We start from the raw sequence: 18,533 nt of genomic DNA on the forward strand, positions 1-18,533 counted from the left end.
TAGTTTCAAGGCTGGCATATAGGAATGAGAAAATGTACTAATGAGAGAACTCCCCATCCCCACCCACCTTTGTTACAAATGTACTACCTAGAGCTGCTGTGAATTCTATACATTGGAGACGCACAAAGATTTATCCTTTTGGAATGCCAAAAAACTACTGTAGTTGTTAAGAGTTCTAAAAGATAGTTTTGTGTCATAGGACCATATTCATTTATGAAGGATTACTACAAAATAAGCTAACAGGCACCCTCAGCACTCAGATCCCCCGAAAGTCACAAGTTTATGGAAGAGAGCCGTTCCCATACCTGCCCTTCAGGTTCTCAAGTTCCCTGTGATGCAACATGCTCCGCATGTGTTCGTCCATCTCCTTCAAAATTAAAGAAAGCAGATTAAACTAAGGGGGATTGCTCTGGGAAAAGAAATTCCTCTGTTTTTACTCAGTCAACAATTGAGGTTCAAGTTCTTTGTGTCATAAGTGTTTGTCCTGGTTACCCTTCTCAATTCAATATTGAAATCAGTTCCTAATAATTCTTGTTTCTATTCTATTCTAGCTATGTTTTTGACATTGTTTCATTCTTAAATAAAGGAATTATTAAGAAAAACCTATTTAAATGGCTTTCCAAAAAGATTAGAAAGTATACCATCTTTAGGGGGCAAAAGATTTAAGAATAAACGATGTGGGTTTATTAAATTCTATCCCTAAATAAAGAATTTACTAAATTTATTTAAAAAAAAAAAACAACAACTCTGAAATCACTTAACTTCTCAACTATTTGTTTACTTTTCTCCATACTTTCCCCACTCAACTCAGAGTTTCTCAAAAATAAGCTACAATTCTTACTCAAGTCTTGGCCTGGGCTTGGCATACAGTTGTCAACACCTGCTGAATGAACAGATGGATATATTAATTCTAGGTAGAAGTTATGGATATAAAAGACTTCCCTGCGGTTGATCAGAAGTTTTTTACAACTGCTTCAAACACAGCTCAATCATGCCTCCATCTTCAACGCACGCTCTCCCCCAATTGATCTGTTTGGTTCTAATGAAATGTCTGAAAATCTACTAGGGTCTCCTCTACCTCCAACCCATCCTTAGTGGGAGGAAAATGAAATCCGTGGAAAGAGTTTCCACTTAAAAACATGCGCACATACACGCACGCACACCGCAAAAAACTCAAAAAGCTGTAAACGTCTCTCTCTTTGTCACGCGGACATATATATGGGCAGCACACTGTAATTAGAGAATGGTTGTTCATGTATAAAGTAAAGGGCTGCTATAATTGTTGCGTATTACTATTAACTGGACCCTGTGTTTAACTGCCTCAAACATTTCCTCATATGAACTGCAAAACACTGCTGAGGGAATATTACTAATTTCATAAGGATACAAGGATACACAGAAGCTAACTCATTTATTCACCAAGTATTTATCATTGCTTGTTAAATGCCAAGTACAGAGCTAGGCATTGAAGGGCTAAGTGTGAAAATACTCAGTCTTGTCCTCTCAGAGTCAGAGATAATCAAGTGGTCAAACTCAGACCCTGACATCTCTGACACCAAAGCTAAGGTTTTAAATACCACGTCACGCTGTAACCACCTAGTGCAGTGAGATTTTTCATTATGTACAATTCATTGGTCAAAAAGAATACAACAACCCAGTTACCTATTCTTACTTTAGGTTACCTACCACAGTGCGACAAACAGTTTGTGATTCCAGACACTTCCTTTAAATGACAATTTTACTGAAGACGACCAACATTTCCTTCCTATCTCATAAAGGCTTCACTTGGAGGGGACAGCTTTACATGTGACCCCCCCCAACCTACAACTGATCGGCCACTAACCAGAATGAACACTTACAGAGCTGAAAGTGGAATCAAATTAGTGGCATAATCAAGAACGAGAACAATCCATGAACAATACACAAGACCTGCTCAAATCCTTACGTATCCTTTTGTTCGCTCTTTCCTTATATTAGATTTACATATACCAAATCCCGTTCCTTTGAGCTAAATTTAAGTTGGTTCTGTTTCTTGCAATGAAACCATTCCTGATCAAAACAGCATTCACTGAAATAGGTTATTTTCTGATATAAAAACCAATTCTGTATCCTATTTCAGTTATAAAAACATTATCATTCAATATTTGTTTTAGGGTGACTTCTGATTGTCTAAAACACTTCACAAATCTTTTCCTAAATTTACATGCGAAATTTATTAGGAATAAATGCAAATAGCGTGACAACCTGAGCTTTCAAAATAACTAGGAAAGATCCACAGGTATAAGATTAAAATAATAGCCCCAAATGCTCAGTTACTAAGCTTCTATTTAGCTCTTATAATATTAATCAGTAATGTGTTATTTAAAGAAGGGGGAGAAAGGAAAATTTTTTTGAAAAGATTTGGCAGTTGAACAAATTTATAAAACATTGAATAATTCAACAGAATTTTTTTTTTTTAGTATTTTTAACTCCAGGGCTTCTCAGTCTTTCACAAATTAATGAGCATCCAGTGGGGAGCCTGCTTCTCCCTCTGCCCGTCCCCCTGTTTGTGCTCCCTCTCTCTCTCTCAAATAAAAAATCTTTTAAAAAATAAATTAGTGAACATCAGAATGCTCAGGGATGTAGTACACAGTTTTTTCCCATACTCAGAGCACTCTAAGATTCTTTTTCTTGTCCACAGTATATTTGGAGAAATCAGGGTTACAGTTTGGAAGACTAAAGGAAAGCACTGCTTCAATGTACGCTGTTGATAATCAATCTAAAACTCAGTATCAGAGTTATCTCTTTCAATTAACCCATTCCGCTAATTCCTTAGACCGACCACATTAACCTTAACACTCAAATCATGCCATTCCCTTGCTTAAAAACCTCTAATTGGCATTTCCTAAGGCAGGAGTGGGGAATCCCAGCTCTTGATTTTTCATTATGATCCATGAAAAATATGAAGAGATGAAAACATGTTTTAAACCAGAGTAGAGGGGCGCTTGGGTGGCTCAGTGGGTTAAGCGTCTGCCTTCGGCTCAGGTCATGATCTCAGGGTCCTGGGACTGAGTCCCGCATCAGGCTCCCTGCTCACTGGGGAGCCTGCTTCTCCCTCTCCCTCTACCCCTGCTTGTGCTCGGTCTCTCTTGCTCACACTCGCACTCCCAAATAAATAAAATCTTAAAAAAAAAAAAAAGAAACAAACAAACAAGGATCCTAGGTGATTCTTATTAAATAAACAAACTAACCAGAGTAGAAGAAACACCAAAAGACTTAAAATGGCAGAATTATGAGATATCACAAGACAGGGCTGCTGCTCCACGGAAGTCTGACGTGACACCCCTGAGTGTCTGCCTAATTTATTTATTATAAATTTGCATAAACCCTGGTCAAAAAATTTTAAAACTAGAGGAAGAGTTCTTTCACTTTTGTAAAATGCAGCAGCTGTATTATTAAACATGATTTTAAAATCTCAACTGATTTTTCCATCACTAACAAAAATCCTAAACAGGAAAAAAAAAATTCACTGCAGCCTACTGGATGGATCGTAACTGAACCCCTCAGCAGTCTGGCATTCAACACATTTTATAACTGTCTGCATTTAAATTACAAATTATATTGAAGTCCCAGATCCCCAGTACAAAACTATCTTAATCAGATAAGCCTTCTCGTGGACTCCTAGAACTCTTACACTCAATTCTACCTCTGTATCTCTGTACATGTTGTTATCCCACCTAAAATATTTCTCTCCTATTTCTCTGAAACCATCTTACCCCCAAACATCTTTCCAGGTTCACTCGACCTCCCTGGCTAACCTAGCTCGTGACTATCTTCCCAGTTCTCTGAAGTTTCAATGATAATCCAGAGCATCTTGAAAGCCCCTTAGGAAAAAATTTCTCAGTACTTAAGCTAGCAGCCCTACTTTGAAAGCAAAGGATAAAGGCAAGAAAAAGCAAAAAGCGAGACAAATTACCGCCAATTTCCCTAAGACACAGGTAAATTCTTTTAGTGCTTAAAAATGTGTTTTTCTCAGGGGCGCCTGGGTGGCACAGCGGTTAAGCGTCGGCTCAGGGCATGATCCCAGCGTTATGGGATCGAGCCCCACATCAGGCTCCTCCGCTATGAGCCTGCTTCTTCCTCTCCCACTCCCCCTGCTTGTGTTCCCTCTCTCGCTGGCTGTCTCTCTCTGTCAAATAAATAAATAAAATCTTTAAAAAAAAAAAAAAAATGTGTTTTTCTCTGAGCAACATTCCCACCTTGTGGACATCTAGGGTACTGTTAATACCATTTCTTTTCTGCGGCACTTTTCACAAGCCAAGGCAGAAACAATGCAGGTACAGACAACAAATGCTGTACCCTTAGCTAATCAGAAAGTAGTATAACCTCAAGTAAATTGAATTTTAAGGTCTTTTCTCTATAACTGGTATAACTAAACTAGTAACTATTATCAACTTTTGAGTATCCTCAAATTTTGGGTAGAGATTTAATAATATGGTTACTGGCTTTATGAGGCACTAAAGAGAAAGAAACCAGTGGGATGAGACTATGATATAGGAAATAAGCATAAACAAGACACTGTTAAAAGCTTTTACCCGTCTACAAATTCCACGTCTCTGAAAAAAAAAAAAAAAAAGATCAGTCATAAAGCCTCAGATTCTCCCTCTTCTATGTATTTATTACCTTTTTTGAGCTGTACACAATGTGGCACAATATGCATTTTCGTTCTCGTACCATAGTGACCAGATCTGAAGCACTCAACGTCACACCTGCAATGAGGAAGTAACATTTAGTAACCTTTCTCCCCCGGGATGTCTTCGTAGATTCACCTTAACACACCTCAAAACACAAGTCTTGCACCCCTCACCTCCACCCTGCTCCTCCCGGTCTTCCGATCTTGGTAAATGAAAATTCAAGTTTTCCAGGTACCTGGAGCAAAAACTTTGGAAGTCATCCTTGATCCCTCTTTCTCACCCCATATCCACCCTCATCAGCAAATCTCGTCAGTCCCCCCTTGAAAGACATCCCAAATCCAACCTCTCCTCACTAGTGAGCTCAACTGTCATCTCACAAGCCACTAGCCTACTGACTTGTCTCCCTAGTTCCACTCTTTTCCTCTTACAGTCGATTCTCAAAATAGTACAAAGATTCTCACAACAGAATTCTTTTAAAATTTAAGTCAGATCACTTAACTCCTCTGTGCAAAATCTTCCAACAGCTTCCCATCTCACTCACCCAACATCCAGTCCTTTGCCAGGGACTACAAAATCGGTTTCCTCTCCCACTCTCCATGCACCACCTCACTGCCTCCATCACTTCATTCCAGTCACACTGCCCTCCTTGCTAGTCCTTGATCACACCAGGGATTCTCCCACCTTAGGGTTTCTACATCTCCCATTCTCTCTGCCTGTAACATGCTTCCTTAAGATGTCTTTATGGTTCTCATGGCGCACTCTCTCACTTTCTCATTTCCATCAGTATCTGAAATGTTGCTTCACCCAGGGAGGCCTTCCCTGACCTATACAATGCTGTATTTTTTGCTCCCCATTCCTCCTATGCTATTAACCTGCTTAATTTATTTTTTTGCTGCACAAAGCTTTTATTGTTTCCATTTGGTCTGCGGACTTGGGAGAGGGCTTCAGGGTGGTTAAAAGCTGCCTAATGGCTGCAGGGGGAGGCTCAGGCAGAAGCCCCGACACCAGGGAGATGCCAAAGGGCCCCTCGGAGGCCACTGGGTTCTAGAGGCCTTAGTCATGCTTGAGGGTGAGCCTTTGGAAGAGATACTTGCCCAGCCCAGCCTGGGGGCCAGCCAACTGCAGGTATTAGTCAGGTGGTTTCACCTGCTCATCTAGGAAATGGCTCTCCAAGAAGTCAAGGATATTATATTAGGCTCTGCCTGGGCAAAACCCAAGCCATGCACATATAAAAGGGCCTGGTTCAGGTTCTTCTCCAGGACCACGGCATCTCCCATAGTGTCCAAGGTTCCACCCCACTCATCTAGGGACAGCTTCTACACGTCCTGTTAGAGGCTGCAGCTGCCCACGGGTGTCTCATCTTCAGGAGATACTGGGCACCCTCACACTTCTCCTCAGAAGTGCCACAGCCAACACGTCATGGTTGGAATACAAGCCCGGAGAGAAGTAGGTGTAGGAAGCCTGCAGATACAGGTTGACCGGATGGCTGACGGCAGCCTCCACCTGGTGGAATAATTCTGATGAATGTGGGAGCTCATGTCTGGCAATAAGGAGCTAAGCTCAGAACACAAGTGTTGAAGGCAGGAGATAGCTTAGAAGATGGTTCTGAAGGTTGCAATTGGAAAAGAGGTTGGAGAGTGGTAGGAGACTAGAAGAAGGGGTGTCCCTAGGTCTGTTCCATCCAAATACTGTTGAAGCAACAGACAGATCCAAGGGACCACTGGGCATGCTACCTAATTTTCATATGCTTTAACAGCACTGTAGGACACTGTTTCTGTAGATGGCCACAACATTATCTCCTACCCTGTGTGTTCTTTTGCAATGTGATCTTGTCACCATCACCCATCAAATGGTGTGGTTCATTTTCCCTTCCTGTTTTGACCAATAAAATGTGGCAGAAGTGGGGTGCCTGGGTGGCTCAGTCAGTTGAGTGTCCAACTCTTGATTTTGGCTCAAGTCACGAGCTTAGGGTGGTGAGGTGGAGCCCTACGTCAGGCCACACTCAGCAGGGAGTCTGCTTAAGGTTCTCTCCCTCTGCCCCTCCCCGAGCTTTGCTTGCTCTCTCAAATAAATAAATCTAAAAAAAAAAAAATGTGGTAGAAGTGACAAAGTAATTTCTGAGACTGGGCCTTAGAAAACCTGCAGCTCCTTCCTTTGCCCATTTCTAACACTCTCTCTTAGAACCAGCCACATGCTGTGAGAAGCCCGAGCCACAAGGAAAGGAGGAGGGGAAAAGAACTGAGGCCCAGCTGAGCACCCAAACCACACCCAGCACCATCTGACAGTCAAGTTGGGCAAGTGAGCCATGTTGGTCTTCCAAGTCCAGCTGCAAATAAGGGTCCCCAAGTGAGATGACTAAAAGAACCTTGCAAACGAGCCATTTTCAACCCACACAATGTTAAGAAACAATAAAATATTTCTTTTAAGCCAGTAAATTTTGGGGTGGTTAAACAGCAAGAGAGAACTGAAGCAAGCATCTCTTACTACCTGATATAGTATATGTTTCTTTTTAATTCTTTATTCTATTTTCAGGGACTTTGTGTATTTTGTTCACTAGTATAGTGAAGATGTAGCACTTAAAACAATGTCTGCCATAATACAGGCACCCCATAGGCATTTGTTGAACTGTTCCAAATGGAACTATCTTGGGTTACCAAATGTGAGAGCTGAATAAATACTGGGGTTTGCAGCAAATGTCTCAACATTTGCTGCAACATGGACGGCCCTGGAGGAGATAATGCTAAGTGAAATAAGTCAAGCAGAGAAAGACAATTATCATATGATTTCTCTCATCTATGGAACATAAGAACTAGGAAGATCGGTAGGGGAAGAAAGGGATAAAGAAGGGGGGGGTAATCAGAAGGGGGAATGAAGCATGAAAGACTATGGACAATGAGAAACAAACTGAGGGCCTCAGAGGGGAGGGGGGTGGGGGAATGGGATAGACCGGTGATGGGTAGTAAGGAGGGCACGTACTGCATGGTGCACTGGGTGTTACACGCAACTAATGAATCATCTAACTTTACGTCGGAAACCAGGATGTACTGTATGGTGACTAACATAATATAATAAAAAAACATTAAAAAAAAAATACTGGGGTTTGGATTAAGACCAGAAGGTTTTCTATTTTACAATCCTCTAGCACTAGCCTATTTTCCTCTTGCATCCCGGCAAAGATGCCCTACATGAGAATTTAATTTCACTCCCCAAGCAGCACTGTTTTTCCCTCCACACACACAACACCAGGCTCTAACAGAGATATCTGCTCCCTCACCTGGGTTCCTTCCTTAGGGATTTAAAATTCTGAGGTAATGAGGTTATAAACTACCCTAATTTAATCTTGTAACTCCTGGACAACATGGCCAAAGGACCCGTGAGGAAGAGCCCTACGGTTCTCCACTTCTGCTGGTCACTCAGCAGTTTCCTTGCTATTGTAACCCACTGCATACCACTCCTGAATTTCTGAAATAATTTTATTCAGTAACAGAGGACAAACACCAAAATAAGATTATAGGGTAAAATTCTGTCCATCTGAGGAAGCTGAATGTCAACAAGCTAATACAACAATGAAACAGACCTTTAGAGACAAATATTATTCATGCTTCTAGTACTGCTACTATCTCTTAGATCTCAAAATTAACATAAATCACTCTGGAGCTCAGTGTCGCTGCGTAATTATTCTTTTTAATTCCTCTATATCTTAATGTTTACTTCAACTTTAATTATTGTTTACATGCAGTACTTTATTTCATTCAACAAGCGTTTATTGAGTACCAAGCACTGTTCTAAGAGTTGGGGAAACAGTGATAAAGAAGGTATGTCCAGAAGTGCGTTTTTTTGTTCTTTTAAAGTAGGCTCCATGCCCAACATGGGGCTTGAACTCATGACCCCGAGATCAAGAGTTGCATGCTCCACTGGACTGAGCCAGCCAGGTGCCCCATGTCCAGAAATGTCTTTAATATGCTTCAAGTTATTAACCATCAAAGCAAAACAGGAACAATAGAAGAAGCAACAAAATCAATGAAAAAGTGTGACTTTCTGGCATAAGCAACAGCTACTGTGGTATTTTCACATATTTAGTAGACTGAGAACTGAGCACTAAAATACAAACTGTGTTTCTATTTAGTAAAACCAAAAGCATCAACTCCTAGTAAATAAAGTCATAATAAAAATATTCTCTATCAACCTTTTAACCAAAGACTCCCTCTTTTTATTCAGTTTTCCATTCATAAACTCCACGTTTCTAATCTGCATGAATTAAGTAAATTCATTTTCATTTCTTTAAAAAAAAAAAAAGCAAAAAGCATATAACTGCTAGTGAAGCATTTAAGCAATAAGGAAGACCTAGTATTTAAGCACTAAATCGATAGGATTCCGGCCAAAGACAAAGGAGTTTTAATCTCTACATCCTTAATCTGGGTTAATAGATGATTTCCATTAAGCTTTCTGAAATACTCAAATTAGCTCACAGCTTCCTAGATGGGAACCACTGCTCTCTTTAAAGGTCTTACTTAACAAGAGGGCGCCTGGATGACTCACAGGTTAAGCATCCAACTCCTGATTTCGGCTCAGATCATGATCTCAGGGTCTTCAGATGGGAGCCCTGTGTTGGGCTCTGGGCTAAGTGTGGAGCTTGCTTGGGATTCTCTCTCTCCCTCTCCCCCTGCTCCTCCCCTGCTCGCTCGCTCATGTGCTCTCTTGTTCTCTCTCTCATTCACTCTCCTAAAATTTTTTTAAAAAATAATAAAGGTGGGGCGCCTGGGTGGCACAGCGGTTGAGCGTCTGCCTTCGGCTCAGGGCGTGATCCTGGTGTTCTGGGATCGAGCCCCACATCAGGCTCCTCTGCTGGGAGCCTGCTTCTTCCTCTCCCACTCCCCCTGCTTGTGTTCCCTCTCTCGCTGGCTGTCTCTATCTCTGTCAAATAAATAAATAAAATCTTTAAAAAATAATAATAATAATAATAAAGGTTATTTATTTAAATAATTATTAGAAGTCAAGGAAATAGAAACCATCCAACTCTGCAACCTCAAAGTGCTTGAGAGGCTGCGTTATACAAGTCAAGTAAGTATAAACAAACAATTCGACTACTGCTGTTCTTACTTTAGCCACCTTGCATTTCCCTCCCACATCACAAAAATACCCACTGTGAAATCTTTCAAATTTTCTCCAAACAGCTATGAGAAATATCTGATATTTCTTAGTCATAATAGCCTTAAAAATCCAATAATAAATACCCTTTCTCAACATCCTAATTTTACTATTCTGTCAATACAATCACCATGGTCTGTGGGCAAAAACCGTATTATTAATTCTTTTCCTTCAGATTCTTGTATTTAGTCAGAGTCCTAATAGATTTCTATTATTCATTTTTGCTATCTATTCTTCAATGTGATAAGCCTTCTAGACCTCATATCTATTCTCTCTTCACCCAACTGCTCCCCTCATTAAAGATTCCTGCCCCCAATATATAAAGAAGTTCTAAACCCAAGCAGTACATCAGAATCACCCACATAGCTAGTAATAAAAAGAAATACAGTAGTGAAGACAGAGTAGAATTATTGCACTGTAATCTCCAGAGACTCCATTTTGTACTTCACTATGCTCTCCCCATTCCTATGCAAGGGCAGTCACTTTTCAAAAGTGACTTAAATAGGTCAGAAAGACACGCTTCCAAGTAACCAAAATACTGTAGTCCATCTCAAATATCAATGTTATAATATTTCTCCAAATATTTATTATGTAACTCAAGGCTGGAAAACACTGTTTAGTGTCAAATAACTTTATCTGAAACAATGTCACATCTCATTTTACTGTTCAAACAACCAGCACTATAAGTAAGTAAGTGCAGGCTATCTGATGGTAGGTTATGTCTGATCTCCCCAACCTTACCATAAGGAAGGGATCTGTCTTTTCATAAATCTCCTAAGATTCATTACAGTAAATCCAGTAATACTTAAGATTATTTGAACTCTGACTTAATTCAAGTCAACTCAGACTCTGCAGGACAATGATATACTGTAAAACTGTGAACAAAAAAAGCTTAGAGGTGCCTGGCTGGCTTAGTCAGAGGAGCATGCGACGCTTGATCTTTGAGTCATGGGTTCGAGCCCCATGGTGGGTGTAGAGATTACTTGAATAAATACAAATTTTAAAGGGAAAAAAAGCTTAATTACTGGGTTGAGGTGGGAGGAGTGGTACTCAGATTAGAATCCCTTCTCTGAATCCCACAGGTAACTTGCTGTGCCTCCATCTCAACCCTGACAAAAAACGAATTGATTTCTGATGAGCAAGACAGGGCAACAGAGAGACAGAACTCAGTGACAGAACACATTTTTGCCACTACCCCTAGGTTGCCCACAAGGTTATGGAGCAAAGATACAACCAGCACTTCTTGGAGGTCCTCACTTTGCTCAGTGGGCCTCCCTAGAAAGTTTCAAGGCTCCTAGCTAAGGAAGGAGTAAGCTGCTAACAGAGGTCAGAAAGCATTTTTCATCACATCAACCTATAACCACAACTTTCAAAGGCTTATTCTGGGTAGCTGTCGTATTGGCTAGTTCTAAGTTCTGGCTGGCTCCTGTTTCCCAAGGCAAGTGACTGGTGGTTTCCGGCATCCAGTATCGTTGACTGAGCATAAGTTTACCAGCATTTTACTCACTAGCATTCCTACTTTTTATATTATCTACCCTAACACAACACTTACCAAAGAGTTCATGTACCGACCACTCTTTTCAAATAAGCACAGGGCTAATACAAAGTGAAGTTAAGGCTGTGACCAGAAAAAGGCATTAAAATTTGTGCCCCTCAAAATGAAGCTGTTCACATTGTCCATCACCAGGCAAGGAAATGGACAGGGTGGCCCACTGATCCCTTAACTCAGAATTAGAACTACCGCCAGGTTCCAATTCTTTACTCAATTCTGGAACTTGGCAAGCCTTGTATCTTATAGGGAAAAGTGACTGAGAAAGAAACTGGAATAACACCAACCCTAACAAGACAATAAAATATTCGCAAACATTGTCATAATATAACAAAGTTTTAAGCCCAAAGATAGCTTGTACATTTTTCTTTAAGTATAACTTGGTAGCTTGTTGCATTTATTTAACAATTCTAAAAGTCTGTATTCCTGTACTCAATATATCTTTCATAGATATTAAAATTTTAAATTCTGTGACATGAAATTTTAAAAATTGTGGCACGGAGATACGTTCATTACTCCTTTCTGCCTGTGGACCCCACTGAGTCTCCCCCCGGCCCCCCACCGCCGTCATGTCTAAGTCAGAGTCTCCCAAAAAGCCTGAAGAGCTGCAGAAGCTCTTCGTCAGAGGTTTGAGCTTTGAAACAACTGATGAGAGTCTGAGGAGCCATTCTGAGCACTGGGGAATGCTTACAGACTGTGTGATGAGAGATCCAAACACCAAGGACTCTGCAAGCTTTGAGTTTGTCACGTATGCCACTATGGAGGAGACGGATGCAGCCACAAATGCAAGGCCACACCAGGTAGATGGAAGAGTTGTGGAACTAAAGAAGGCTGTCCCAAGAGAAGATTCTCAAAGACATGGTGCCCACTTAACTGTAAGAAAGATTTTTGTTGGTGGCATTAAAGAAAACACTGAAGAACATCATCTAAGGGAGTACTTTGAACAGTACCAGAGAACTGAAGTGACTGAAATCATGACCGACCGAGGCAGTGGCAAAAACAGAGGTTTTGCTTTTGTAACATTTGATGACCATGACTCTGTAGACGAGACTGTCATTCAAAAATCCCATACTGTGAACGGCCACAACTGTGAACTAAGGAGAGCCGTATCTCAGCAAGCGATGGTTAGTGCTTCATCCAAAGAGGTCGGAGTGGTTCTGTAAACTGTGGAGGTGGTTTTGGTGGGAATGACAACTTTCGTCGTGGAGGACACTTCAGTGGGCAAAGGAGGCTTTGGTGGCGGTTGAGGTGGTAGTGGATATGGTGGCAGTGGGGATGGCTCTTACCGATTTGGTAATGAAAGAAGCAACTCTGGAGGTGGCAGAAGTTATGATGATTCTGGTAATCACAACAATCAATCCTCAAATTCTGGACCCATGAAAGGAGGAAATTTTGGAGGCAGAAGTTCTGGCCCCCATGGTGGTGGAGGTCAATACTTTGCCAAACCACAAAACCAAGGTGGCTATGGTGGTTTCAGCAGCAGCAGTAGCTATGACAGTGGCAGGAGGTTTTAATCACTGCCAGGAAACAAAGCTTAGTAGGAGAGGAGAGCCAGAGAAGCGAGAGGGAAGCTACAGGTTACAACAGACTTGTGAACTCAGCCAAGCACAGTGGTGGCAGGGCCTACCTACCTGCTGCAAAGAAGACATGTTTTAGATAACACTCATGTGTATGGGCAAAAAACTGAGGACTATATTTGTGACTAACTGTATAACAGGTTAGTTTAGTTTCTGTTCTGTGGAAAGTGTAAAGCATTCCAACAAAAGGTTTTAATATACATTTTTTTTGTACCCATGTGGTTGATTGCTAAGTGTAATAGTCTAATCATGATCCTGAATAAATGTGTCTTTAAAAAAGAAATTCTGGGGCATCTGGGTGGCTCAGTTGGGTGTCCGGCTCTTGGTTTCAGCTCAGGTCATGATTTTAGGGTTGTGGGATCGAGCCCCATGTAGGGCTCCATGCTCAGCAAGGAGTCTGCTTGGAATGCTCTCTCTCCCTCTCCCTCTGCCCCTCCTCCCCCAGGCTTGCTCACACGCTCGCTCTCTAAAATAAAAAAAACTTTAAAAAATAAAAATAAAAATTCTGTGAAATAAATTACAATCACTGCAAGCTAATGAGTGAGTCTAGCTAACTGTGCAACATCTCCTCAAAAAGCTTGGCCGTTCTCCATGCATCTTGTTGCTAACAATACATTCAATAATCTTCAACCACTTTATATAAAGTAGGACTATAATAGCAATCATCTTCATTATTTCTTCCTTTTATAAAATCTTTTAAGTTCACCCTTGACTACAGTCCCGGTATAACAGAGTAAAGCATCTACTTTAGCAGTTTGATGTTAATAGCTTTCTAAATGTCTCTGTCCTATACTTTAAAAAGTATAGTTAAGTCTCTGATGGCAACCCTTTTGGGTCCCCTCCCTCCTTTGGAGCTTTGTACTATCACTTTGCTATCACTCAATAAATCTTGCTTTGCTGCCCACCACCCTGTCTGGTCTACCTCTTCGTTCTTCAAAGCTGCATGACAAAGAACCGTGGGCACCAATAGAGAAAAAATCTTGCAACATTTATGGGCGCTCGTCCAGGATATCCACCATCATTAGGGACAACTAACCCATAAATGTCATCAAACTCCAAATGGTGGTGGTTCAGATACAGCCTCACGTGGAAGTCAAACCAGACATCTACAGGGGACCCCCTGATAGATCTGGACAAGACGAACCCTGAATGCCACCCCATCTAATGCCCCTGTGACCAGCAGGAAGTAGCTACAATTGGTGGTCTTCCCTAACAGCAGTTGGGGTTACCTCTTCAGAGGGAAGAATGATGAAGGATAATTGGAAGGCAGGCAGGGACAAGAGGGACCCCTGCCCTAAAAGGAAACTACCCTTAAAAGGATCTTACACCACCCTGGAAGGACCCTCCACCCTTTCCCATATAACAGACAGATGACAAAAACCTGACTGGACAACAGGCACAGGGAGGGTTAATCAGATTAAAAAAGCCTGCCAACAAGCCCATAAAAACAATCCCTTCGGGTCCCCTCCCTTCTTGGGAGCTTCGTACTATCACTTTGCTATTGCTCAATATATCTTGCTTTGGTGCTCACCCACAAAAAGAAAAAAAAAAGTTGCTGAAAAGGTCACCATATATTTTATCAGATTTTAGGGAGGAATTTATGTGCCGCTACAGTAGCGGTGTTACAAATTTTGGAATTTGCAGAAATGCTCAACATCACTCTGTAAATGTCGAAGCCTAATGTTCACTAAAAGCTCACATGGGGGCGCTGGGGTGGCTCAGTTGGTTAAGCGTCTGACTCAGTTTCAGCCCAAGTCCTGATCTCATGGGTTGTGGGACTGAGCCATAGAGCCATCGAGCCATCAAGCCATTGAGCGCATGCTCTCCTCTTTTTAAAAAAAAAAATATTTTATTCATTTATTTGACAGAGAGAGAGCACGAGCAGGGGGAGCAGCAGAGGCAGAGGGAGAAGCAGACTCCCCACCGAGCAGGGAGCCCCATGCAGGGCTTGATCCCGGGACCACCGACATCATGACCTGAGCTGAAGACAGATGCTTAAACGACAGAGCCACCCAGATGCCCCTCAAATAAATAAATCTTTAAAAAAATTTTCAAAAATCAAAAAATTAAAGCTCCCATGCATACTTGCTGTGCACGTGGCAGTGATATATCCAAACATCTCAGCAAGCAGGTAGTAAAAAAAATACGCTTAGACAAAATTTGGTACTATTCAAAAGTTCAGCACCCCAACAGCTTAGAAATTTTCCCAGGGCTCAAATTTACCTTGAAATTGCCAGCCTAAAAAAAGTCATATAATATCCTCCTAAACGGTCTCAGCATCCTCTCTCAAACTATTCTCAGGTAATCTGGTACTTCCCTAATCCTTACACTGCAGCAGGAGAAATCTCCTTAAAATACAAATCTCTTCCTAATATTCCCTTTTCTCCTTATATTGTATTTTAGAAAATTTCAAGCACAAAAATGCTGAAAGAATCTCATAGTGAATATCCCACACCCAGTTTCCCATATATCCCTATATCTACCTCCTAGAATCTACCATTAACGATTTACTATATTTGTTTCTCAGGATAGATACCTATCCCACAAATTTTGATGCTCTATTTTCATCATCCAGTTCAAATTACTGTCTTGTGATTTCTTCATTCACACATAGTTTTAGAAGCTTCACTGAATTTCCAAATATGTGTGGGTTATTTTGGACATCTTGATTTCTACTTTAATCCATCATGGTCAAAGAACATATCCTATATTATTTCAATCCTTTCAAATCTATTAAGACTTGATTCACAGCCCAGCATCTGGTCTGTAAGTACACTTGGGAAAAGAAGTCTATTCTATAGTAGCTGGGTAGAGATCTCTACTGACCTTTGGTTTGTTTAGCTATCGTTGTTGAGAAGTGTTAAAATTCTATGATTGTTGTCTAGTTTTTAAAATTTATCCATTTTTGCTTGATGCGTTTTTAGTTGTCTATCAGTTGTTCAGAAGAGTGTTAAAATCTCTATGATTGTTATCTATTTTTTTTTAATTTATCCATTTTTGCTTGATGTATTTTGAACCTCTGTATTAGGCACATACATGTTTATGATTATGTCATGAATTGACCTTTTTATCATTATGAAATTACCCCCTTAATTCTAGCAACACATTTTATCTTGAACTCGACTTTATCTGATATGAATATAGCCACTCCAGCCTTCTCATGCTTACTAATTAGAAGGTATATCTCTTTCCATGCATTTACTTTTAGCCAATCTGTCTGTATGCACTGAATCAGAATATCTATAGCATTAAACGAAATGAAATTACTGATATGGTTGGGTTAGGTCTACTATTATTTCTGTTCGGCTGTACCTCTATCCTCTTTTGGATTATTCACTTTAACTTTTCTACTAGCTTTTTAGCAACACTTCATGTTTTTTCCATAGTGAGTGCTCTAAGAATTACAAAATAACATCCTTCTCATTTTACACTTTACTCAACGTTAGTAATTTGCCACTTCACATAATATATACAACCCTTGCTACCATAGAGGTCAATTTACCCCCGCCTCCCATTCCATGCTTTATTGTAGGTTTTATATCTACATTATGTGACGGTCTCCACAAGATGCTTTTTAAAAAATTATTTGAACAGTTATATGTGGTTTTAAGAAAAAAAGAGAAAGATCTTTATCTATCCACATTATTTACCATTTCTGACGTTCTTCATTTCCTTATGAAGATTCAAGTTTCCACCAGGTATCATTTCCCTTCAGACTGAAGAACTTCAGCATTTCTTGTAGTGCAAACCTGCTAGTTATGAATTCTCTTCGGTTTTGTTTTTTTTTTTTTTATCTGACAATATTTTTATTTCAGTTTCATTCTTAAAGGCTATACTACTGAATCTGGAATTCCGGATTGTCAAATTTTTCTTTCAGCATTTTAATGATTTTCTGTTCTCTCTGGCCTTTATGATTACCCTTCTGTGTGCAACATGGCTTCTTTTGCTGCTTTCTGGATTTTTCCTTTGATTTTTGGCTTTCAACAGTTTGATGATGAAGTACCCAGTCATGGTTTTCTTCACTTTTAAACCTGTGGTTTGCATGGTTATCCTTACTGGGATTTGCTGAGCTTACTGAATCTGTCAATTTATGCCTTTCACTCAATTTGGGAGATTTTCAGCCATTAAATTTACAAATATTTTTTCTTTCCCATTCTTTCGCCTCTCTTTCTGGGACTTTAATTACATACATTGGATTTTTTTATATTGCCCGCAGGTCCTTGAGGATATGCTGCTCCTTTTCCTCTTTCACTCTTCTTCTGCTCTTCATATGGAATAATTTCTACTGATCTTTCATTTCATGGCTTCCTTCCTCAGTCATCTCTATTCTGCTTTTAGCCCATCCGCTTTATTTCCAGTATCATATTTTTCAGCTTTAGGATATCTATTTGGTGATTTAATACTCATTCTTGTTAGCATATTTTCCTATGCATCACTTTCCTTTTCTTTACTAATAATAGTTACAAAAGTTTCAAATCCTTTCCTGCTAATTCTAACATTTGAGTATTTTAAGGTTAGTCTCTGTAGATTGTCTTTTAACTTGAGGTTACATTTTCCTGAGCCTTTGTTTATAAGTAATATTGGAATATATGCTGCATGTTGTAAATGTTTTTTTGTGGAGGCTCTGGATTCCTCTATATTCCTCTGAAGAGTTTTTACTTTATTTTTGTTTTAGTAGGTATCTAAATTGGTTGACTCAAACTGCAAAGTCCGTGTCTTAGGTACATGAAATCTCAATTTAGTTCTTTTATCCCTACCTGATCTTCTTGGAGTCTGCTCTACACATGCATAGTTCAACAGTCTGCCAAGATTTGGGTAGAGTTCATTCCCTGAGTTTGATGCTTCTCTATGTTCCAAGAGTCTCCTGTCACTTCCCAACAGCTGTGCCTGCCTTGAGCCTTAACATTTGTTTCTTCAGGCAAAAAAACACTGCAAGTTTATTTCAGAATTTTAGCCATCCTACCTGGCACAGACTGGGGCCATGAGAATGGGAAATCATGCCCATGTAGTTCTGTTCCTCAAGTGTTAATTCCCTTCCAGAATCTGCTTGCTTTGGGTAACTCCCCAGACATCTTAGTTGTATTATGTACTTCTGATCTAATAGTTGTTATCCGCAGGAGGATCTACCAGTAGGAGCTTATAAGCCATGATCAGAACTGGACTCCCATGCTTGTACTTTTGAAAGCCTTCAGCCTGACTAAATGGCTCCAGGCAATGTTCAAGCAGGTGGGGCTGATCAAAAAAGACTTACCTCTCCATTCTGTGATGGAGTAGGAGGCCCTAGGTTTAGTGACAAAGTTTGCTAGGGTCTAGGGTGACTCTTAAATGGCAGTTGTCTTTCATGAAATGACTCAGCATTCTAGGCTACTTCAATTTCACCTCCACCTAAACATACACTTCAATGATTCCCTCAACCATACACTGAAAAAGCCAAGCCCATACACTCATGTTTTATGCCTCAGTCCCTGACTTTTTCTTTTTTTTTTTTTTTTAAGATTTTATTTACTTATTTGACAGAGAGAGAGACAGCCAGCGAGAGAGGGAACACAAGCAGGGGGAGTGGGAGAGGAAGAAGGAGTCTCCTAG

General features: G+C 40.4%; 1 protein-coding gene and 1 pseudogene across 2 annotated transcripts in view; one reads left to right on the plus strand and one right to left on the minus strand.

The window, feature by feature from the left end:
* ZNF106 (zinc finger protein 106) overlaps window positions 1–18,533 on the minus strand; it is a 64,314-nt gene that overhangs the window by 38,038 nt on the left and 7,743 nt on the right. For both annotated transcript variants that reach the window (XM_057306264.1, XM_026479921.4), the window contains exons 2-3: window positions 4,663–4,748; window positions 306–367 (exon numbers count right to left, since the gene is read on the minus strand). In XM_057306264.1, coding sequence (XP_057162247.1) covers window positions 306–367; window positions 4,663–4,716 — 116 coding nt within the window. In that variant the 5' untranslated portion in view covers window positions 4,717–4,748. The remainder of the gene's footprint in view (window positions 1–305; window positions 368–4,662; window positions 4,749–18,533) is intronic.
* On the plus strand, window positions 11,940–12,884 carry LOC113241989 (heterogeneous nuclear ribonucleoprotein A1-like; annotated as a pseudogene).

This window comes from Ursus arctos, unplaced genomic scaffold (genome assembly GCF_023065955.2).
Source record: "Ursus arctos isolate Adak ecotype North America unplaced genomic scaffold, UrsArc2.0 scaffold_36, whole genome shotgun sequence".
Classification (NCBI taxonomy): domain Eukaryota; kingdom Metazoa; phylum Chordata; class Mammalia; order Carnivora; family Ursidae; genus Ursus; species Ursus arctos.